This window comes from Acipenser ruthenus, chromosome 8, assembly GCF_902713425.1.
Source record: "Acipenser ruthenus chromosome 8, fAciRut3.2 maternal haplotype, whole genome shotgun sequence".
In the NCBI taxonomy this organism is placed as follows: Eukaryota; Metazoa; Chordata; class Actinopteri; order Acipenseriformes; family Acipenseridae; genus Acipenser; species Acipenser ruthenus.
Window position 1 is genome coordinate 9,381,012 of NC_081196.1, and position 24,290 is coordinate 9,405,301.

The 24,290-nt window shown below is 35.9% G+C and overlaps 1 protein-coding gene across 1 annotated transcript in view; it reads left to right on the forward strand.

Moving 5' to 3' along the window:
- Window positions 1–5,946: 5,946 nt before the first annotated feature.
- LOC117405635 (limbic system-associated membrane protein) overlaps window positions 5,947–24,290 on the forward strand; it is a 626,316-nt gene continuing 607,972 nt past the window's right edge. The window contains exon 1 of the mRNA XM_059028421.1: window positions 5,947–6,192. Coding sequence (XP_058884404.1) covers window positions 6,129–6,192 — 64 coding nt within the window. The 5' untranslated portion in view covers window positions 5,947–6,128. The remainder of the gene's footprint in view (window positions 6,193–24,290) is intronic.

Below are 24,290 nucleotides of genomic sequence, written 5' to 3' on the forward strand. Positions count from 1 at the left end.
CCCAAAGCAATAGAGATTCCTTTTACAGTCGGAGCCGTCTAATCGGGATACTGATAATCGGGATTTCTGGGATACAGTATTTTCAAATGAGGCTCTTTTGTGCAGCGGTATCGGTGCTATGCTTTAGTGTGAGAGGTCCTGGGTTCGCGTCCGCCCTCTGCCTATGTGTGGATTGCCTCACCCTGTGTGATGCGCCTGCCTGCGCTACAATAGCATGATTTCAAAGCGCAGCATTATCGATGAGCATACTAAATTGCTTTACATAGCCAAGAATGCTTACCGACCCAAAACAAAACAAACAAAAACAAAAAAATCAGAAAATGTTGATGAGTTGAAAGATCTCTCTGATGGCGAACTTCTTCACTTCTAGTAGAAAATCTGAACTGGACAAGACTGTGCACCGGGGAAACAATTTGGTGTAAAATCTAAACCGTACACTGTATTTATACAATTCTTTTTGACCTTAGTTCCTGAGGGTGGTGGCTATCACTGATATTATTACAGTTTTTAGGTAGGAGATCACTAAATCACACAAAGAAAAATGGATTTGAGTGCATTTTGAAACTTATTGTTTTACATTCAATCTAGGTAATTGTAGAGTACATTTCATCATAGAGTGAAAACTTTATTCTCCTAATAATCTTCAGACTCAGCTGTTTAGAAAGGTATAATATTATACTTTCGCTGGATATTTGCCCTGATATAACAAGCCGAAAGTTATGTCAGTCAGACCTCAAACAGGTTGAATTTTCATCGTAGAGAACGGGTTAAAGTAAATAGCTTGGAGATCTGGCACTTAGTCTGCGAAGCAATACAAAGCAAACTAAATTACTCAAGAGCTGTTTATCCATAGCTATCTGGAACAGTAAACAATTTTATATAAAAAAAAATCCACTCAGGAACAAACAAACAGGCCTTTTCCATTTGCTCACTGAATTTGGCACTTTTGTCTTGCCATATTATGCCCTTCCCCGATAGGGAAGTAACATCCATGTTCTATAACTGAATAATTAAACCGATAGGTCTGAAGAGCAAAGAAACTTCCATTTTATCTAGTGCAAATATTTTGCTTTATTTATCCATCCCTAAAATTGTATTCACGAACTTCAATTATTTACTAAATGTCAATTTCCCCACTGCTTTTAAAACACTTACAATGTGGCCTGTGGGAATATGAAGCTCTGCAAGTGCGGGAATACCAGCTTTACCGTTTGAGTCAATTTTCTTTAAAAATGCATAATACCTTATTAATATTAATTTCACCAAATAAAACGTAAATGTCACGATTCACAACTGTATTTATTTATTTTGAAATTCGAATCATATTTGTTTCATTTTTATTTAAAAGGTGGCACACATATTTGTACTCATGTTTGCAAAATGACGGTTTACGGAATAAAAAAAAACAGTGCTGAACAATAATGTCCAGTTTTAAATTAAAATTGAGTTCTTCTGTAGTGTTAGTGTGTGCGTCTGGAAAATTCAAAACTAATGGCCCACACAGTCATTCTTAATTGGGACTAAATTAATACAATTTTTGGAACTTGTATTTGAAAATTTGATGATTAAAGTAAAAAGGAGCCTCATGTCATTTTTTTTTTTTTTTTTTTTTAAAGAATGCAATATAGAGAATAAAGCATAGTAAATACTCAATTCAACTCAATTCTTTGTGAAGTGTCGAGGAATACAGCAAGCCGCACATGTGCTCCGATTGGCCTTAATAGTCTATAGCAATGTACAGCTGTGGCCAAAAGTTTTGCATCACCTAGAATTTTAGGATTGCGACATAATTAAAAACAAACAAACAAAAAATAAACTAGATGAACATAATTTACATATTTTATTTTACATCAAATAAAGTACAAAATTATATTGCAAAAGTCTCCTGTAAACCATAATAGTAGTACAGTATTTCATGTTAGATTTCGAAATGTCAGCTTTTTCAGTTTTTGTCAGTTTTTCATGAAGTATATGGAAAACTACAAAGCAGTATGTAATTCAATATGTTAACTTAACATTATTCAGCAGGTTTCATTCGAAAACATAATCTGGTATAAATCCTTTTATAGTTTTTTTAAGAAGCAAAGTTCTGTTTGTAATTACATCCTGTCAGGAATTCATCCATTAAAAATCCACCCTGCTGAGTTCTCTGTCACTGTCAACACACCCCCAATAGTTCAAATTAAACATGTATCACTTTCCTAAGAATCTGCAGCACGGGGAAGTCATACAGAAAAAGCAAATTGATAATGACACAAACTAAAATATAAAAACTATTTAAAATCATGAAATCGTGTGTGGCCAAGTGGAGCAGGACTGTTGAGAATATGAACCATTTAAATAAAAAAACAACTCTAAACACATCCTAGCCATTAAATGTTTTTCAAACATTTTTAAACATATCACCATGAAGGAAATACATCACATTTCCCATAGGTATGCTGCACAAATCCAACTGAAGCAATTACCAACTCGGTCTAAAACAGGACAAGCCCTAAAGGTAAACACACTGGTATATTACATTTATATGATAAACATCAAATATCCCTCTTTTTTAGTTGCTATAACTTCTGTGAATAATACAATGAAATGGATGGCCTGATTCTCTAAAACCCACAGGGATCTGCTCAGCCATGTGCAACAGCAATTTGTTATGCAAGTTTTCCATAAACATACATTCTGTAACCCACTGTGCTTGTAGTCTGCATCCCTGCTCAAGTGTGTATCCATTAACATGTATGAACTCACTAACGAGGCCTATCTCAGCTGGGCGAGGTCATTCAGAGACCACACTCTCTCCCAATCGCGTTACAAGCCTGTGCATCCCAGCGATCTATGCAGAGACACACTAAGAGCTGCATTCAAATCAAAACTTTAAATGTGTTTACACATAATGACCCACTGATAAATTAGTTCTATTATCACCGTGGAAATATTTTCTATGTACATTTTTTGTCTGCATTTCATTTATTTATTTTTGTTCTGACTTGAGGGTGCTTAAACATATATCTCTGCTAAAGTAAGAGTTTCTATCGAGAGTCCCATAATAAGTGTTACTGTGGACATGATTGTCTGAGGCGATCTGTGCTTTTATAATAAACCACAAAGGTTTCAATTGTATGACCTTCGCTCAAGAGAAGACATCTTAATTTAACAACTTACATTCATGACTACAGTCTCCCACAGTGAAGACAAGGCCACAAGGGATTAGGCAGGGATGTTATCGAGTTCGATTTGTTTGGGACTCTCCTGTGAGTTTTCTAGAAGAACTTGTGAAGAGCTCTAGGGGGAAACGTTTTAGGGTCTATGTTTCAGAAATTCTTATACAAAACAAAGCAGTTAATATATTGAAGATTGAAGATATAAACATATTTTGGTTATTAAGCAATTCCAATTGAAGAAAAGTGAAGCAATATGTTTTTTTAAATAAAATTTAATATCATGATCCACACTGTGTATCCTTATTCTACTTCAGTTGACATTATTTGTTATAATTGCTTTAAGAAAAAGAAAGGTTTTTATTATCACTTTACTTGTGAATAATTTACTGCATGTTGCTGTGCATGATATGTGGGAATGGGCTTGTAGTCATTATATCTAAGATGTGTTTTGGATAGTGCTATATTTCTGTTTTAAGTTCCATTAATAAAAATGAAATTACTTTAGTAACAATCTAATAATGATAATGTAATCCATATGAATAAAGATGAATTCATTTATTATGAGTAACATGGGGTTCATCGTCGTTATAACAAAGCCACAGAAATATTGTATACAATTTAATTTGTAAAGCCAGGGGAAAATTCATCATCCCTTTTTCTAACAGAAGATTTCAGAATGCTCCTGACTGTGTTGTAATCTTGGGGGTGTAGACCTTATAGAACAATTCATTTTAGGGGTAATTAGCTGCACAGGTCCCCATATTTTGGGCACTAGTTTCCAGCTATATTTTACTTTGCTTTGGGTGTTTGTTGGATCTCAATTGGAGCGGCTCTTGCTAAATTAATCCTGATGTTGATGTGGGCGTCACAAGCAGAGCACACATCGATTAGTTTAAGGCTGGTTCACACTGGACAAAATATTTATATTGAAAGACGAACCCAATAGACATTCAAATCTTAAGGCCAAATGCACAAAACCCCCACAACAGAGCACAGGCACCAGGCTCCACCACAAGGGAAAGATTCAGAGGCTGCCAGAACTCAAGCCAAGATCCATAGCCCATAGTCTGATCCTCTTCTCAATCTGCTTCATTCGGTTCAGCCTACCTCACGCTTGCTCTGTGATTTAAGTGTTACGGTCTCCACCCCTTAATTACCAATGTCACGGCCCAGCCACCAATGGTGTTCAGCACTAGAAACAACCCCTTGGTGTTCTAATCCGGTAAAAAAAAATCGTAGCATAACCCACAAATCTTGCTTGAACATGGATATTAATCGAGAAAGGGCCCTCAGCAACTAGGCAAGTCTGTGAACCTTTCCTAGCTGGCCAAGGACTCCTCTGTGGACCTGGATGGAAATCAGAACCCAAACACCAGGGGCCAGAGCAACTGGTCACCCCAAAATTCAGCTAACTGGCTCCACTTAAAATTCAGCTGAGCTACTTAAAAAAGACTGATCTTCATGTACCTTAAGACATAAAAAAAAAACAACACTGACCTTGTTTCTATTTTAATGATCTGAACATCATCAGAACGAATTACTACTACTGCTGGTAAAACCACTCTGACACGCATCACTTTCCTCTGCATTGTATTGTATGTTAATAAGAGGGTCAACAAATCACCTGACTTCAATAAAACAACACAACTAATGAACAGTACTTTGTACTATGCAATTGTAATGCTTTTGTTGGCTTTAGTCAGAGGTGTGAGCTGCAAGGCCCTTTAAATTGCTTACTGTGCATATATTTTGCATTAACTGTGCATAAACTTTTGGCAAGTCTTAATAAAGTCTGACAGGTTTTTTTAATCCTTCATGTCCTATAACATTCTCATTGTAACAAGGACAAAAAAACGTATATGCTGTGTCAGTTTATTATTTTCTTTTTTTATTTAGACAAATATAGCTATTTTGTCAAATGCTATTGCAGGCGCACAATTGGCCAAGCGCTGCCCGGGCGGGATAGGGGTTACGTCGGCTGGGGAGTCCTTGGCTCACCGCACACCAGCGACCCCTGTGGCTGGTCAGGCGCCTGCAGGCCGGTCTGTACGAAATTCAGAACGGTGTTGGCATCTGACGCTGTAAGTTTTGAATATGGCTGCATGACGGGCTTGCAGAATGAAAAAACGCTGACGGCTCGCAGCACTCATTTCGGAGGACGCAAATGCTCGTCTTCGTCTCGATTGGATTAATGCCAATCATCTTGGTTCTTGCCTCCCCTTCCCCCTGGGCCAAACTCTTACATCTATAAATAGAGACCCCTGGACAGGTTGATGACCCCCATACACAAAGCCAGCAATACACACTTGAAATTGCATGTTTTCTTATTATTTTCTGCTTATTATTTATTTATTTGGCAGACGCCTTTATCTAATAATAACTGAAGGCACAATTTACATTAGGTAAGAAATTACACACAACAGTATATACTGCAGGTAAGATATTGAACGTGTATTTTATAGTCAAATAATATATTTACTGACACTGTTAATTAATATTATTAGAATAGTACATCTTTTCATATATGATGGGTTTCTATTCTCTATTTCTGTTTTCTAGGATGACATAGCAGTATAATAATAATAATAATAATAATAATAATAATAATAATAATAATAGCTTTCATTACTACATTTACAAGTATTTTACTCAAAATACAGTTGTGTTGTACTGTACTGAAGCATCACGTAGCCCCTTGCTTGTTAGTCGCGAGGTGGCGGTGGTGAGCAGGTAGTGTTTGGGGAAATCAAGCAAGCAAGCAAGCGGCAGAGATTGAAATTGCTCTCTGAGCCTATTGCCAGCCCTTCACTGTGCTGCAGCATTGGGAGACAGTCGGAGCTGGTAGCGCGCTGAACAATCAAATAAAAGAAACAAGCGGTTCCAGTTTGGGGAAACAACTGCAAGAGACCTCACAAACTGGATTGTGTGTTTTGGTGAAGAAAAGAAGAAAGAAAACAAGAAGACAACATGAATTGCTGCTGGATACACAGCATCTGGATCGTGGGATTTCTGTTCCTGTTTGGATTTCAAGGTAGGACTCCTCAGTTTAGAAGATTTGCAAACGTTACAATTCTAACATGTATTTCACAGAGAAACCACTCAGACGTGCAGTTTTTCTTCTAGGGATGTGCGAAAATGAGGAAGTAGTATTAAGTGTGGAGCTTCTTTACTAGCTGCCAGGTAAGTCGAATCAAACGACGCAATACTTCAATAGTAATACAAAGCCTTAATACGACACAATTGAGAAAATGTACAACGTAGAATAACTGCAAATACCTGGCTCCACTGAACAGTAGTATGTGTAAGCTTCAAGTAAGTACTACTGTACAAGTACCGCTAACTTTCTATACGGTACATCATCAGTCTCTGCACCACGGTGTAATGTATGCGCATATACAGCATTAAATAATAGCAATGTAAAGTCATATGTTTATGTAATTTGTAATTGACATTCTTTTAATGCACACGCCCTGCATTTGAGATTGATTATCTACTCTAGAAGACAAATAAAACGGTGCTAATACTGATCAGATTATCGTTAAAATGGCTTAACAAAAACATTAACTTTCGTCCAGTTTTATTTCAAAAGGTTTGCATTGAAAAACACTGTCACGGTTGATTAACCCTGATTTTCCGTATTACAGCTATTTAAAAAGACAGTAATTCAGCTGGTGTATGCAAGTAACAGATACTAAATGAATAACAGTATACTGTTATTGAGGTATAGTTCATGAATTTATGTACAAAAAAAAGACAGTCATATATGATCATTCAATAATACGCAGACTTTCCCATTTTACCTTTGACTGGAACTACTTGGGTTCCCACAGACATTTTACAATTCAAACACATTGATCTTACTGCCTTGCCTTATTATTGGCTAACCTGAGTGACCTAGCTGCTCCCCCCATTTTTAACTTCACCCAGTTGTGCTAAGGGATGGGCTGAGAGCTATTCCATTTCAATTGGCCTACTGCAGGCCACTGGTGGTGAGTTCATTTCAGCACAAACTGCTCAAGGAAAAAGCTACCAGGCTTGCAGTCATTTCACAGGGTGATCTCACCACAGAACTGGGATTAATAATATGGTGAAGCACAGTGCCTTAATTGAGCCCAGCTTGGGTATTTATTGGACTAAATTACATGTTAGGGATTTCTCCCCTTGTGCCCTTTTAAAATGCTGCTGCTTCTGTCAGGATTAACCAGGTTACAGGAATTCTAAGAGGCTACTGTTCCATTGGTTTGTGTAGTTGATTCATAGATTGTATATAATCACTGCCCTTTTGTCCAAACTAGGTTCACTGTATCACCTGAGTTCCCCAAACTCTTTTTTGTTCTGCACATCATGAGATGCTCAAAGCATCTGTTTTGTGTGGTATCTCCCTAATGTCTAAGGAGAATAATAAACTCTTGTATCACTGCACAGTTTAAAGATGAAACACTTGGTTATTTCTAAACAGGAAAAGATAAACACTACCAAGCACTACTTTAAGTGTAAAATAGAGTCAGTGCATGCAAGTTGACTACAGAATGTAGTTCATGCTGACAAAATGTATTTAGTGCATCCAATGCATAAGCAATGGTTCTCCGTTTCCATACCATGTGAATAGAAAATGGGAATCCAGTACCGGTACCAGTCATTACCTGTGTGATACTGCATGTCCTGCCGCTATGCAATATTTGTTCCAAATCCATTTTGTTGGCAGTGTTGTGATACTGTATGATAACAGTACATCTAGGATTGATCCAGTTTTCTCACATGGCATTATATATGTCAGTTGTCTATTTTCTGTATCTGTAAGGGTTAAGTAGGTGATGTCAGCAGCTGCACATTCATAACCCTTCAGTTTATCTCATGTAAATAATGGAGAAGAAACATTTACATAATTCCCATTGGAGAAGTGAATCACATTTGATAGGATTTTATAAAAGTGCTATGTGGTTAATTTCTCTGTGGAGATGTGTTTTCTCTAAACCTCAAATATTGTTAACCAGCTGTATAATAATACAATTTATCACTATTCCCGAGGTCATGACTGAAAAAGAATACCCCCGTGTTTATCTGTGTTCTTGTTCACATAATAAAAAGGATAACAGTAATGATCATAATTATTCATGGTTGCTAACTTTGGGCTTGAAGTACATGAACGATGCCTGAGGTGGCTGTGCCATTTCTGAAATACAAAGAGCTCCTTTAGTGAGCATTGGAGCCGAGGGACCAGTATTGGTACTGTAAAGAGGTTAGACAAAAACAATATACTGTAAATGCCTGAGATTTGCTGCATTTGCTATTGCATCCACGTGATGTTTTCTGTAATATCTAAAAACTGCACTTGCTTCTTGCAAGTCGGTTTCAGTCATGGTGGGCAAGATGGCAGATCCAATAGACTCGACTGACTTCTAGATGGATCTCTTTGAAAATGCAACCGTCGGTTGTGCCTATGTTATTTCACAATTTGATAATTCACTAGTGAATTCACATTAAGTCCATGTTGACAGTAAGTTGTGCATGTGCAGTACAATACTTTATAAGAGCACTGTAACAAATCAATTGATGCACAACTGAGATAGCTTGATAATAAGGGATCCCTGGACATTTAAATTACATTATTTATTTATTTATTTGTTTATTTAGCAGATGCCTTTATCCAAGGCGACTTACAGAGAATAGGGTGTGTGAACTATGCATCAGCTTCAGAGTCACTTACAATTACATCTCACCCGAAAGACTGAGCACAAGGAGGTTAAGTGACTTGCTCAGGGTCACACAATGAGTCAGTGGCTGAGGTAGGATTTGAACCGGGAACCTCCTGGTTACAAGCCCTTTTCTTTAACCACTGGACCACACAGAACCTGGAAGAATTTCAAAAGGGACGAAATAAACAACTTTATGAAAATCCTGAAGATGTGATTCATGCCTTGTTTCTACTGTAAATGAGGACTAATTTCTTGCCAACAAATACAAATTAGTTCTGAATGTGTCTTCACAACAAATTATTTGAGAGTAATAACAGAGAATAAGTGGTAATAACAGAGAATAAGTGATCTGAATCACATGTAAACCCATTTGGACATCTTCCTTTTGATAATTACAAGGTGCTACAGATAGCCTATTGAAAGCTCTCCGTAGAAAGCATTGGAGTCATTCAATGTAAATTTCAGCACCTTGGTCAGCACCGGGAATTCCACTCTATAGTGTGGTTTCCATCCATTTATCTAGCGAGTTTAGAAGTTCAAAATAGTAGCGACATAAGGGCGAAAAAATGGTTTTTCATCCACTGCAAATTATAGCGAGTCGCTTCCCTGTGACGTTTCGTGATGGCATAGCCTAATTTTCACGTGTCGCTACGTTTTCAGGTTATTTGCAAGAAATATACCCGCTAGATGATTTTCCATACATTTTTTTTTACTCACTCGCTAGTCTAGAGAGTATACATTCTACCGAGTTAAGCTCTTTAAAAAATAAATAAAATAAATAAATAAATGAATCTTGAACCAGTTACCACATATGCAGTTGAAACCAACAATAAAATGTACATCCCGTATGGCAAAACTGAACCTGCATCACATATTTTCCCACTAGTTTAAGGGTTGCTTATTCTATTTCTGCCCTTTTGTTAGACGTCTTCTTTGCTCCATGTCTGCCAACTTGTTTTTATCATCAGAGCATGTGCATTAAACAATGTGACATCACTGGAATGGTGAAGAAGGGCGCTAGGATCAGAAACACGCTCGTTATGGTTTACATGCAAGTGTCGAATAAATTGTCACTGCGAGTAAAAAATAAAACCACCTCTAGGGAGCGAGCGTGTCATGCAAGTAAAAACTTCTTAAAAGTCGACTTAAACCCTTTTCCATAGTGTTTGTCGCATATGTTTTCTTATTCGAATAAGTTTTACCGAGCTTAAAAAAAGGCCTTATGATGTTCTACAGGTCAGCTCCTCCATTCTTCCTTGGAGACCACCACTCATTAGGTTGCATCATTGCATCTTAACAGTGAGTTTATATCCCAGCCTGCCACTTCTGGGCTTCAGTCAATCATGAGGCTCATGAGGGTCATGACACTATTGTACTGGTGAGCATACCAATTGAAACAATGCTTTATGGACCACAAGCACTAAAAATATACAGAAAAGGAAACTAGTTGCTATGCCTTGAAAAATGTAAATATTTGTTGTTATATACTCTATAAATGTAGAGGCTTATCTTTTTGGAAAAGTAATTAGTTTAAAAGGACCACTACATTAAAATATCAAATGAATTCCGTGCTACCCATTGCCTTGTGTCAAATGCAATGTATTCTGAGAAGTGTGTTTGAAAAGAAATTGCTCAATTGAAATGCTTGCAAATGTATTCATTATATAAAGATAACCCATCCACTTTAGAGTTTGTTAAAGCACACTTTAGTGACTTTGTTAAAAACACAATTTTTTTGAAGATAAATTATTAATAAAAAAAGAAGATTAAAAATGCTAGTTTCACATTAATAATGAACTGTGTCCATTACCTTAAAATAGTCTAGTGATGGCTGTTGGACTTGAATCAGCACAGAAGGTGTGACTGTGTGATGTGTAACTGTGTTACATTAACTGACAGCACTTGTGATTTATAGGACTGTTTCCAGGGTTTGGTGTTAATCGTGCCGTGACACACAGGGTGCTATTCACAATGCTTTACTCCGAAGTTATTTAAAAATCGATTCTGTTTGCACCACACGTATCAAAAGTTTAAGGAACGCAGCAGTCTCGTACCCTTTCATGAATACCTGTATCAAACTTCAGTCCCCCACCATAATCTTGCATTTCTCTGTACATTCAAGATTGAGGGTAACATCACGATGGTGGGAATTGTTTACCACTGTCTGATTCATAATAGAATATATTTATTAGTATATTCAATATGAATGTATTTGGACACAGCTGGATTTCACAGCAGTGGGCAATCATTTGTTGCCTCAAACTAAGTTTTTGATATTTATAATCACTCTTAAGTGGTTTTGTGGTTTTGATTTTCTGTTGTTCAGATAATGAGATTTTTTAAAATCTGATTGGTTGCCGGGTAGTGTGTCTATTATTCCTGTTTCCAGAGAAATCATGTGACACTGTGACCTTCCATACAATGCACCTGCTTCAATACTGTAAACGTTCTACTGCCGCAATCAATATAACTTTCAATTACATTGGATGGGAGTTGCAGCAAGTAAGTACAAGTGTATTGCAAAATGTGTTTTGTCCAAAACCCAGTTTATAACCCAGATGGATTACAAGAGTAGATCCTTTAAAACATGATTTTATATCACAAAACCCACAAATGAACTACAGTACCAAATGCACTTCATTGTGTCTAAAGCTATAGATGCTTCAGCCTACCTGTTAGTGTTGGATCTATCTGTCTGTTTCTGTACCATGTTTGCAAGCTAATTTCACCTGAGTGGATAGTTCAAACTCATAGAGCAACTCCTCTTACCTGTTTTACGTTTGGTAAACTTTCATGCTCTAACTAACTGGACGAGTTGTTCCAGTGTTTAAAATGAACTCCTTGAGATTGAATACATTCTAGCACACTATTGCATTGATTCCCATTGATTAAGGATCTGTAATTAGCTTCAATACCATTTTTTTTTACTTACCTTTCTTTTAGATCAATTTTGTTGGCCCCCCAAAAATGATTGGATTCCTGGCTAATCTTGCAGAACCACCTGCCCTTAATTGTGTACCTTTATTAATTAACAACTTTGGAGTCTTTGCATTTAAGCTGTCAAACTTGAAAAGGTAAACTGACGTTTACATTATTAGGGATGTGAAAGCTATAGTACTTATTTGTATATGTGTTGATTTTATATATGACTCCATGATTCAAAGTTACATGGATTTCTGTAAAGCTGCCAGACGAGCCATGCAAACACTAGTACAGTATACCAGAAAAACACTATGCAGAAATGTGAACTCGAATTGAAATGATCGTCAATGGCAGTGCAAGGTTTTTTTTTCAGAGCAATACTGCCTCAATGCCACTGGTTTAATGGATCCACAGTGCTACCATTTTTTATATTTTGCCATACAAATGGAATCACACTTGATCCAAATCACTTGAGATGTCATTGTGGCAAAGATACTTCAAAGGGTTCTAATTGGGTTCCTTCAGAGCAGAACACTGGTAATAATGGTATCCCAATGGGGTTTCCTGTATTTCTACTGACATTGATGGTACTAAATGAGAATCATATTTCAAATATGAATATTATTTTTCATTCTAAATGCAAAACAGAAGGTACTACCTGATGATGGTTACATATACCAGCAGTTACACATTTTGCAATCAGTATTTTGTAAGTGCCTGTTGATTATGCCAGCAAGTTTGCTGCCATTAATACAACGTGAAGTGTTTGTGTTTGTGAAGAATACAAAAAGCAGAGAAATGGAAGAGAAGTAGCTCTCAGCGTAAACTCTTTGTAGGATCTATTATTGGCCTATAAAAAGCTGTCCGTTGTAAACCAAGTCATGTTTGCTGCCAGAAGCCAGATTACAGTCAAATGCTATCAGATATGCAATATGGAACTTGCTGCCAGCTCTGGTGTTAATATCATTAAATATTTTGAAACTGAGAAAGAGTGTAGACTGAATGCGTAGCATTTTTTTTTAGTCTGGCCAGATTTGCTCTAAAAGGATAAACACACTGTTCATGTTACAAACCTGGTAAGAATTAACTCGGGTAACAAGTGCAAACTCATTTTTCTAAGATTTTGATTCCAGTTTTGAAAAAACTATATTTTGTATTCTGTTTATAAAAAAAAAAAAGTGGTGCACATTGGATCAAAAGAGCTGTATGTCCATCAGCACAGTTATCCATTGCCAGATATTTCTTACCTGTATTTTTGATAAGCAACCTGTCCGCTTTGCTAACAGTGGTGCATAGCACTGGTGAGGAATATATGCTCAATAATTCCAATTGTCTGTATTCTTGGTCAGAAGCTTCTGAAATGGTTCTCTCTAAGTCAACATCATACAGCAGACCTTGACGGGCCATTTAGAAGGCTCAACAGTGCCCCTTGCTCTTTTGTTATGTTTGCAGTTTTATTTTTAAAGCTGCTTGCTTCTCAAAGTGATACTACACCTTCTTTATAACCCACTCCTTATGTTTAATGTACTTCTTTCTGATTTATGATGCTTTCCATGGTGACTGTTATTAGCTATCAGTAATAAAATAAAACAGAACATAACAAATTCAGGATCAACTCGAGTGCTGGTAAATAAAGAGCAGATTATGGGTTCTTGGGGAATTCCCTTTTTACCAAAACTAACTATTAGATAGAGCTAAGCCCAGCGCTGGTTTAAATACAACCTGTTGAGGACAGGAAGGCTGTGGTTGGCAGGGTTTAACAAGGTTATTAAGGGAACATTCTACATCAGGGCTTTTCAAACTCGCTCCTGTGTGTGCTGGTTTTCATTCCAACTGAGTAATTCCAAATTACTTGAACTATGCAACTGTTTAAGAGCTGACAACAATTAAAAAGGTCTAATTAAGCAAATTAGTAGTTCAAGTAAAGGTTTAGTTAAGTGATTGAGAGCTCAGCTGGAATGAAAACCAGAAAACACAGAGGGCCCCCAGGACCGGGTTTGAGAACCCATGTTTTACATCAATCTAGCCAACTTCCATCGACAAATATGGCTCCCAAGCCAAAACCCCATCTTAACCATGGGCAGTGAGCCATCACAGGTTTACCAAGGTCCTAAAGTCTGCCCATATAGCTCCTTATAAATACACCATCAAAGTATTCCTTATATTCTGTGAGGGATGTTTAATGCTAAAAAGTGCAGTTATTTGTTGTCAGTTTTCAATATTTTTCCACTTAATTTATTAAATGCCCAGCTGGTGGTGATGGTGAATGTTTGTACTGTATGGTTAGATCTGAATTTAACCAAGGAAGAAGGAAGTGGATCTTGTAAAACTCTAAGCTCTTAAATCTAATTTCCCGAAGCACTTAGCCTTGTTTTCTATTTTTCTTTTCTTTTTCTCCACCCATTTAGTTTCTTTACAGTCACTGCCCTGGCAGACTGTCAGTGTGATCACCCTAGAGGACTGGGCTATTGTGCTGTTGAGTCACGTACCGGAGTCAGTTTCCACCTCCAACCACTGAATAAAGTAGTGTGTCATTTTCATTACTGTTAACATTTTATGTCCAAAAGGAAAGCAAAACAATTGAATTAATCTGACAAATCCAGACTAATTTAACTACCGTACTAAATTCAGCTTCTTTTTCTATAATATTGCCATGTAATCCAAACACAACATGCTTTGAAACAAAAGAAGGTAATTGGTAGCGTTAATAGATTTAAAAAAACAAACAAAAACAAAACAAAACAAAAAAAAAACTATTGCCATTTTTAAATCAATGTGAATACAATAGAACTACTTCTGATTTGGCTTGTCCAACATGAATGTAGAGGCCTAAAGTGTGTATCCTAGCAACGTGCTGACGTTGTTTATCTACAATACTAGCACTAAAAGAAGCGCACTCTCACACACTCAAGGTTTTAATGCAAACTGGCAACAGGAAACTTCAAACTGGGTTCTAATTTGATGCATCGTTTTATCAATATGCAATTGAAGCTCGGGAAATTTAAGGACAGATGATCAGTAATCAATGCATCGATTAATTGTTGCACCCCTTTCAGTTAGTAATAACCTAATTTAATGGCACACAATAAATACCACTTGGAGTATTTGTACAAGTTGAGCAAAGTGGATATTAGTCCCTAATCCTGATAAGATGTGTTGAATATACAACACTATTCATGACATCATTATATGTTAATTTTTGCTTGAACTGCTCAGAAGAACTGTGCTCAGTGCCTTGGAATGAATCATTTTCTACAAGGTCATATTTTTCAGTCTGAGCTGTGGTCACTTTGTGGATTGTAAACAACTCATTCATGCCAGTCTGTCGCAAAGGTCCTTGGCAATGACTTCCTAATTCCAATAAAGCATGGAAAAAAAACATCAGAAATCTAATCATATACTTATTCTTTTGAATATAATGAACTCAGACTTGAATTCTGGTCTTGGCTCCAGTGAAAATGCAGCAGCAGTAGGAATATGTAAAATAGTAAAGTTTATAAGTGTTTGGAGGTACCACTGATTTCCCTGTGAAGCAAACGGATCCTCCAAAGCAGGTATTACAAAGCTGAGGGTTTCTAGGGGATACGGAACAGAAAGTTAGTATTTTGACTTTTGTGAGGCACAGAAAGAAATATAGACAACTAAAACTCAAACATGCAATTATCTAGAGTCAGCTATGGCAGGATTTCAAAATCTCCTTTTACAATAATAAAGATTTCAAACAAGGCCAGTCACTACAGAAAAAGACTCGTAGTTTTACCTGATAAATCCAAACACAAAAATGTGTATACATACTGTACATTGTCCAGATTTGTTAAAATTGTCTCTGCCTTGCTTCCATTTCTGTTTCTCTGAAGCAGAAAGATTTTTACCCAGATTATATTAATTAACAGAGGGAAACAATATCATGCTTTGAACCGGAAAATAATGACTCACATGTTCAGGCTTGTCAGATTTGTTTAGCTATAGAATTATTGGAACAATTAGGGAGAGAATTTAAAAGAAAATGCAACGTGAATGAAGGGCATTTTAATAGATTGTTTGGTAAAAAGGAGAATCTGCCATGAATATTATATTACGTACTTAAAGCTGGCGACGAGGAGTGTGAATTACCTTTGTAATACGATATAGGCCAAAGACTGTAAGAACAATCTTTGTTGCTTTTTAAAGAAACAACATCAGTCTTCATTGTATACAAGAATTACTGGAAAGACTATGTTGCATTTTGAAAAACAAAACCATAACTATAAATTAATAGCGTTTTCTTTTAATGAGTAGAAGAGATACTTACAGAAAAAAAGAAAACGCTATTAAATACAGTTTTGTTAAGTGCGATTAGCGGGTTGTCAAAGATTTGATTTGGTCCCAGCCTAAATCTTTGCTGCTTGCAAGTAAATATTTAATTTCAAAATAAATATATAAATTGACTGCTAAATCTGGACATGCAATTTTTCAGATTCATAAATCTCTTGAAAAACAATCTGTGTTTTACACTCGGCGAGCACATTTAGCTTGCAAGTTGTTTATTAATTTAGTTGAATGTTTTAGAACTTTCAATAAGTGTTTTTTTTAATTAAAAAAGTGCTAATAACGATTTGGGATTAAAAGCTTTGTGGACCTTGCTGTGTCTGTTTAAGTGCAGTAGCGTGATGATCTGGAATCAATGTAGTGCAACACTGGAAAGAACGGTATGCTAGGATAATAGATTTAGTAATTACAAAGAAGAAGAGAATACATAATAAGCAGTATATACTTATGTAATAGCAGGGATACATTATTTTATATTGCATGATTAAACAGTGGTGTAAGATGATACATGTTTGCAGTTTACAGTCCTGTGTGCATCTGCCACCTAGCATTTAACATGTTTCGATTCAAGTGTACATTGCTGATATGGAATTACACTGGATGCAAAATAAGACAAAACTGGAAGGACAATCACAAACTGGGAAGACTCCATATAGCAGACCACTAAAGGTATTTTAACAATTTTATAAGCTACATAAATAATACATTGAATACTAGGCTACTGAATTTTGGATAAGGAGACATTGTTTAAATGCACTCGGTAATGCAGTGCACAATGTATGTTTCAAGAAAGTGGAAGTAATTTGTTTTCTTTCTGAAATGGAGTCTTGCTGAGAGAAGATTTATTTTCTTTTGTGCCAATGCACTTTGGAAGCTCTGGGGCAACATTGTAAAAGCTGAAGGTATTCTGTCGTGTTTGATAGTGGAGAAAGTGCATTTTGTTCTCATTGCGCAGATGAACTGTTGACAACACTTGACTATTTTTTTGTAAAGACAGATCAAGAACGTGGGAATTCTGATCCGAAGTGCCCAGGACTTTTAGAGAATGGTAAAGTTAGGAATATTCTTTTGCTATTTATCTGATATTTTCACAAGTGGTTTTGCATCGCATTTTTCAGAGTTTTTTTTCAGCATTCATCTGTCAGTTTAATTTTCTCTACAATATATCAACAGCTGAAGATGACATTCTGTGTAGCTGTTAATTCATTGCTACCAAGAGACCCCTGACCTGATCCCAGAAGGGCCTATATATCCATCTTGAGTTTGCTAAATTTAGTTTCTTGCAGCATTGTTAAAAAAAATAGAACAGGAAGAAATCATTCTTCAAAGGACCAAAACAAAGCAAACCAGGTAATAAACCAGGTGGGTACTCCTGGGATCTGGTTTGGAATACACCTGGTAGACATGGACACAAAGACACACTCAGATAAAACAGAAATTAAAACGCACAAAATCGTTCATTGGCTAGTTTTAATGGGCTTTTTTTTTAGTATTGCTGTAAGTCAGACTGCGCTTGTGGAAGCATGTGACTCCTTGGAACCCATATCGCAGCAAGCTGGCAGCATTTTGATATCTTTTATTGGTGTTCAATTGACTGCCCTGTAATCAGACTCAGTTTTACACTGTCTGAATCTCACAGGAACAGGCCTCATTTGGGAACCTGAACTGCCCCCAGGCTTGTTTCTCTTCAGAAACTTCAAACACGTTTAACTGTTTGTATGTACTGTATGACAGAAGGCATTAGTAGCTGCTGCTTTTGATTTATAACTGTACTGTTTAATCCATTTAGTTGACATTCTTTTATTGGGATTAAGGTATCAGTGATTAAAATAGATTAATTTAAACCAAGTTAATAGTTACCTGTTGCAACATGTGCTTGCTTTTGCTGCCATTTGTAACCTGATTTCCAAAAGGTGACTCATTCTTCTATATTTTTTAATAAATTGAAGGCCTTTGTCTAAGTCTAACATTGTATGAGATAGTTTGATGAGTAAACAAGGAATGAGATTGTTCACCAAAGTGCCACACAATTCTAGTACATTTTTGAGACTGCATTAAATAATAAAACTGCTGTATTCTTCCACGTATTTTAACTGACTGAAATTACTAGCCTCATGCTGCTGGATCCAATACTACACACACACAAAAAAACAATACAATAAGAAATTGGATTAACATGTTCTTTATTTTTTCATACTTTGTAGACTTTGAAATTACTGCTAAGTTTAAGTCAATGTTGTCTCTATATGTTATAGTTCTAACTAGGAAAACAAGGCTCTGCATTTAAAGGAATTATAGTTTTTTTTTCTTCTCTTTTTGTGGAATTTGATTTGAGGGCACATTTCAAGTAAAGCCACAGCAATCACCCTTTGATCAGAATCTATTGATTTTTCAATTGCCTCAGGGACAAGTAGTGTAGTTAAGAATGTGAAACAAGACGCTTTTATCTACTGCAGTTCACACATTTCAGGCAGCAGTGGGCGTGTTTTGCAGCAACTGGATGGCTAAATTGAAAATGCTCTAATCTAAAAATTATAAATGTTCAATGTGGGAATAAAATGTAATAACCTAAAGCTATTTAACACATGATCCTTAACAGTGCAGGGGAGGAAGGAAGCATGATTACATTGTGCTTCAAAAGCAACATTAAAAGTAGCTACAGCTTAACATTTACTGTACCAGATGCCTGTCAGTCCTGGTGTGTGCAGATATTAAAGCTTTCCCAACCTTAATCCAGACCTAAGGAGACATTCTCCCTAGTCAGCTAGTCACTGAGGCTTCTCAGGAGCAGATACTAGCAATATGTGCCAGATCTTAAGGAAAACAAACTCAATTTACTTGTGACTTAGAATTTAAACGTGAAAGAGTATTGCATCTGTGGTAACAATTTGTTTATTCAGCAGGCCCCATACCCTCATAATCTTGTCTAAGTCATTTCTGGCACGGTCACTGCCAAGATAGCGTAGAAAAACATGTTTTGCATTACAAGCAACAGGAAAGCAAGTAAGGTAAAAAGGGCACTAATGCCATTTAGAGCTGCTAAAGTGATTCTGTCAACTGGCGTATTGATTATTAGAGAAAACAAGTCATCAACCGCATAGTTTAAAAAGTGACAGCTGGTTGTCAGTAATATTGCAGATTAAGAGATATAAAACATTACATTTTCATACTGTTGTTTACTGTTCCCTTATCTTTTTTGATGTTGCCTATCATTACTAAAATACTGTGTCTGTGTTTAAATGGCTTTGACCTACCTTCAGAAAGTAATCTTCAGTTCAAGTTGCCAGCCATAGGCATCTACAGTATAGGCATCAACACAGATTGGATTTGTTATTTTTTAAATGCTAAAAAAACTAAAAAGCTTTTTTTTTTTTTTTTGTTGTTGCTGGAATTAAAATTGATTTTAAGCCTCAAAGGGCACAGAAAAATATGAAAGATTTTTTTTTTTTTTTTTTCATACAAATGCATGCACTCAAAATACATTACCTTCTGCCATGCTCATCTTTACTCCCTGGTTAAAAGGCTATACAGTTAAAACCTTGTCTGCTGACCTACTTTCCTTACCGAATTGTCAGTGTGGAATATACCTAACTTTTTACTTCTGCCTCGTCCCAGTGTATATATGCTGTCTTTTTACATGATGAAAAAATATTAAAAAAAAACAAAAAAAAAACACAGTATCTGAGTTTTATTTCCAACTTAAACATGTTTACAGTGTCTGTGGAATTTTAAAAACGTAAGATTATTATAATCCTGCGATCTTCATTGGAGAGGCTGCCAATGTGTTGTCAGAATCCGTTAACAGAATCATTAATAAAGGTAGACAGGAATACCCCACATGCGCACAGTCAATCCCCAGGCTCCCCTTCTATCCGTTGTTTATTCCATCATTTTAATATACCGGTACCTTTTTTGGTGAATTAACAAACATCCTTACCACTTAGCATCAATCTGTGCATTATATCCCATATTGTTAGCTTCATTTTGTAGTAATTAACATAATTATATTATTAACCTAAATGCAATTCTAAAGAATGCATTGCAGGACGAATTAATTGAAGATGAAGCTCTATTCTGTATCTCAGAAACAACCAGAGCAGCATGTTGTCATGGGTAATATGGTACACATTTACTTTTTTGAGTTTTGAGGATCCCGGACTTTTAAACTAGTTATTAGATAGTGATGTGCCTTATATGATGATGCAGAGTAAAATTTGTAACGTGATGCAGTAAATAAGGCTATCAACGTTTTAGTAAAATGTACTTAGCTTGTTGAATTGCTGGGTCACTTGACTTATGTAAAAAAAACAAGCAGAAGCATGGGCCTTGAATAATTAAGAATTGAAAGTAAAAATACTGGTACATTAATGTAAAGGAAATGTCATTTCAAGATGTCAAGAAACTATATATAGTGGTGTATTCCTAAATCCAAAAGTACCGGAACGCCGACAAAATAGAGATTTCTGATACACAAATGATACAGATTCCCGTTTTATTTGTTCATTGAGCTTGAGGTAACATTTAATAGGTAATGCATCCGTCTCGCATTCGACTTTTATAGGCTACTCCCCCAGTCAGTGCTGACAGATTGGCAGTTTTCCAGACAAATTTGTCTTGTTTTGAAAGCATCTTGCGGGAAAATACTGTCTTTGGTGGTTTAGTTATTTTTATTGTGCATTTTTCTATTCCTTTCGATTATGAGGTCGCAACTTCAATCACCACAGCGTCCTGTGTAGTATATCACGTCCTCCCCCTGTCTTTTTTTTTTTCTGGAGCTCTGCATCCAATAGAATTACGAATCACACAAACGCTATTATTTTTTATTCGTCACCAATTTCAGAAGTGTACAATTTGTTTTTCTATTTATTTTTAAGGAATGTATCCGCTGACAGTTCTGGACAATTTAATTTCACACGAAAATAAACAAAACAGCAGCGGTTCTTTGTGAAAAAAAAAACAAGCAAAGCAGATAAATAAATTCATAGATAAATAAAAAAAAATTGTTTATAACATTACTGTTTTGTTTTTTTTATAAATGTGTATGAACTTAAAGATATATATATATATATATATATATATATATATATATATATATACACATATACACATATATACATATATATATATATATATATATATATATATATATATATATATATATATATATATATAATAATTTATTTATTTTTTTAATTATGTCTCCATCCTAAAATGATTTACTTGTGAGTTCCAACCTTCAGTTTCCAGGTGATCCTATTTAAAAATATCGCCCAGGTGCATCTATGTTTAGCTCTCGCAGCTGCAGCGTCCTTGTCCATGCATTGATTACATCAAGGACTGACTTCTGCTTTGGCTGGACTTCCACAATATCTTTGGCAAAGCTACAGTACAGCTCAGCCAAGTGTCCTGCACTGTGTGTCCTATGTACCAAGAGAACAAAGCCTCAACTTTTAATAGCTACTGTAGGCATTAAAGATAACTATTTCACATTGTATTGAGTAGGATAAAAGTCTTAATGTATTGGTTGAACTAATCTGCTATACTTTGGTTTGAGTGTGTGATTGATCACCTCCCCCAGGAGACCCTTGCAAATGAGATTCATCTCTCAATATGCTTATACAGGTCAGTTAATAGCATTTTTGGTTATTTTCACTTCCTTCGCTCCCTTTGCCACAACTCATCTATAGTACTTGAAATGACGTTCCAAGAAATTTCAGAGGAGCTGCAGCTTTGGCTAGCTAGAAGCCTATAATAAAGACTTATTTCCTGGCAATTAGCGCTTCGAATATTTCAATAATTAATTTACTTTGGCAACATATTGCCCTTATAAGACTGTTGTACAGTCATACTAATCAGAAGATAGTTTCAAGAACAATACTTCATATATTTTCCAATAATGTAAAACTAATATTTTTAGGATAATTATGTTAGGATACCAAGCTAAAAGATTATTCCTTTGGCTTGTGTTTCATAGTTCAGAGTCCTAACACTATTCAAAACTTTAAACCCAAACAGATGGGGTCATATTTAAATTGTCCGCAATGAACCTCAATAGGGTCATATTTCTTCTTGGGATCCTATCTCACACCATGTTAGCAGGAACTCTCAAGAAGGGCTTTAAAAAGCAATGGTGTGCAGTGGGTTTCCCAGTATTTTATTATTTTCTGTTTATTTAGCAGACGCCTTTATCCAAGGCGACTTACAGAGACTAGGGTGTGTGAACTATGCATCAGCTGCAGAGTCACTTACAATTACGTCTCACCCGAAAGACGGAGCACAAGGAGGTTATGTGACTTCAAGGTTCAGAGTTACACAATGAGTCAGTGGCTGAGGTGGGATTTGAACCAGGGACCTGCTGGGTACAAGCCCTTTTCTTTAACAACTAGACCACACAGCCTCCTTAGTAGGTCATGCCGTGAGACTATATGAATGTAACATTAGATAGAGGTTGGCACTGGGGACGCGTCAGGTTTTAACATTCTTAGTTTTCCGATTGGTCATGCAGTACATGACTTGCATGACTGACTGTTAAAAGGTAACATCTTTTTTTGAATACAGTATGTAAAAGCATGTTTTAAATAATGTATACATGTCATGCTAAATTGTTTGTTATCCCTGAATAGTTTTTTTAAGCATTAATAACGGTGCAGCATATCATTTTAACACAGTTTCTGGAAAACTGGAAAGGATTGCTGAGTGATAATGAAGAACTTCAAATGTCTTGTAATGCAAGTGCATTCTCAATTGAAAACATAATCATTAAAACCAAGGCATTTACGAGAAGAGACTGGGTTTTTATTGAACGTTTTATTTGATCATTTTTCTATTGTAAGTCAATGGATTTCCATGGTGTCTTAACAACATGTTGAGGGTGTTTGTGTAGTAGGTGATATTTTTTTTTGTCTAATAACCACACTAGTTTGGTCCTAATAAACTTATTGATAACTAAAAGAAAAATGATAAACACAGAGACAAAAAAACTACACATTTAGTCTGCTTTCAAATCTATCCTTCATTTTAATTATTTGTCGATCAATATTATTTTTAAAGAATCTCCTGTGTAATTGTGGGCAGATCGAAAAGAACAAATGAAATCCTCTGTAAATGTATCAAGGTGATTTCTATCTTTATAATAATAATAATAATAATAATAATAATAATAATAATGCACTTCCCCAAAGAAAATATCACGAGCCCCATACAATTAACAAATAAACAAACAAACACACCACTGCTACTGTATTTAAAGAGAAGGAGGGAACTTAGAGTACAGGAGTTAGTGTTGCATTGGGGACCCATAGAAACAGAGTATAAAACACAATATTTTGAAGGGACACTCTCTCTTGTTTCCTGACTTTTATCCTCACCACACAGTGTTAAGAAGGGGGTCTTAGTGTACAAAGTTTAGTGAGCATTCTGAGACATTCATTTTTTTTTTTTTTTAAGTTTGTAAATATATTTGCATTGCGAGATGTAGACATTAAAGTGATTGTCTGTAAAAGCCACTGAACCAGTCTTGATTTGGGGGTACTGTAACTTGCAACATTATCAGTCCTCCGAACCAGATGAAAACAGAACAAGTAAACACAAGACAATGCAGAGTGCTATACGAAACAAGGACATACAATCACACAGGCTACATAAAGAAAAGCTAGCTTTACAATGACAGCGTTACACTTTACAGTCATTTGTACTTACTCTTTCCAATTTCCTAATTATTACAGCACCAACTGAGTCCCTGGGAGCTCTTTCATTTTACATGGTGATTGCTTCTTTGCTTTTTTCCTTACATTGTGTAACAGGACTATGTTACATACGTGGAGCGTCACTGAATAATACCGAGGCAGGCACCGAGCATTGGGTGTTGACACGCCGCACAGGCGCACAGATTTATTTATTTAATTTATTTATCATGGACACATACAATTACAACATAAGTGTCACTTACACTACACAAGATGCATTGCATTTTCAATTTCGCCAATAGGCTAATTTCCATTGACAGTCCCCGGGCAGACATTGATGACAACTGTAATAAATCTCCATATTACTTCTGCTCTAAACTATAGCAATAGCCTCCTATTGAATATTTGATTAAAAATGCATACAACATTAAAGTCATAAATTACCTATTAAAAGTGCATAACAATCAGCAGCTTACATAATCAACTTAGAGTACAAGTTATCAAATTGAAATTCAATT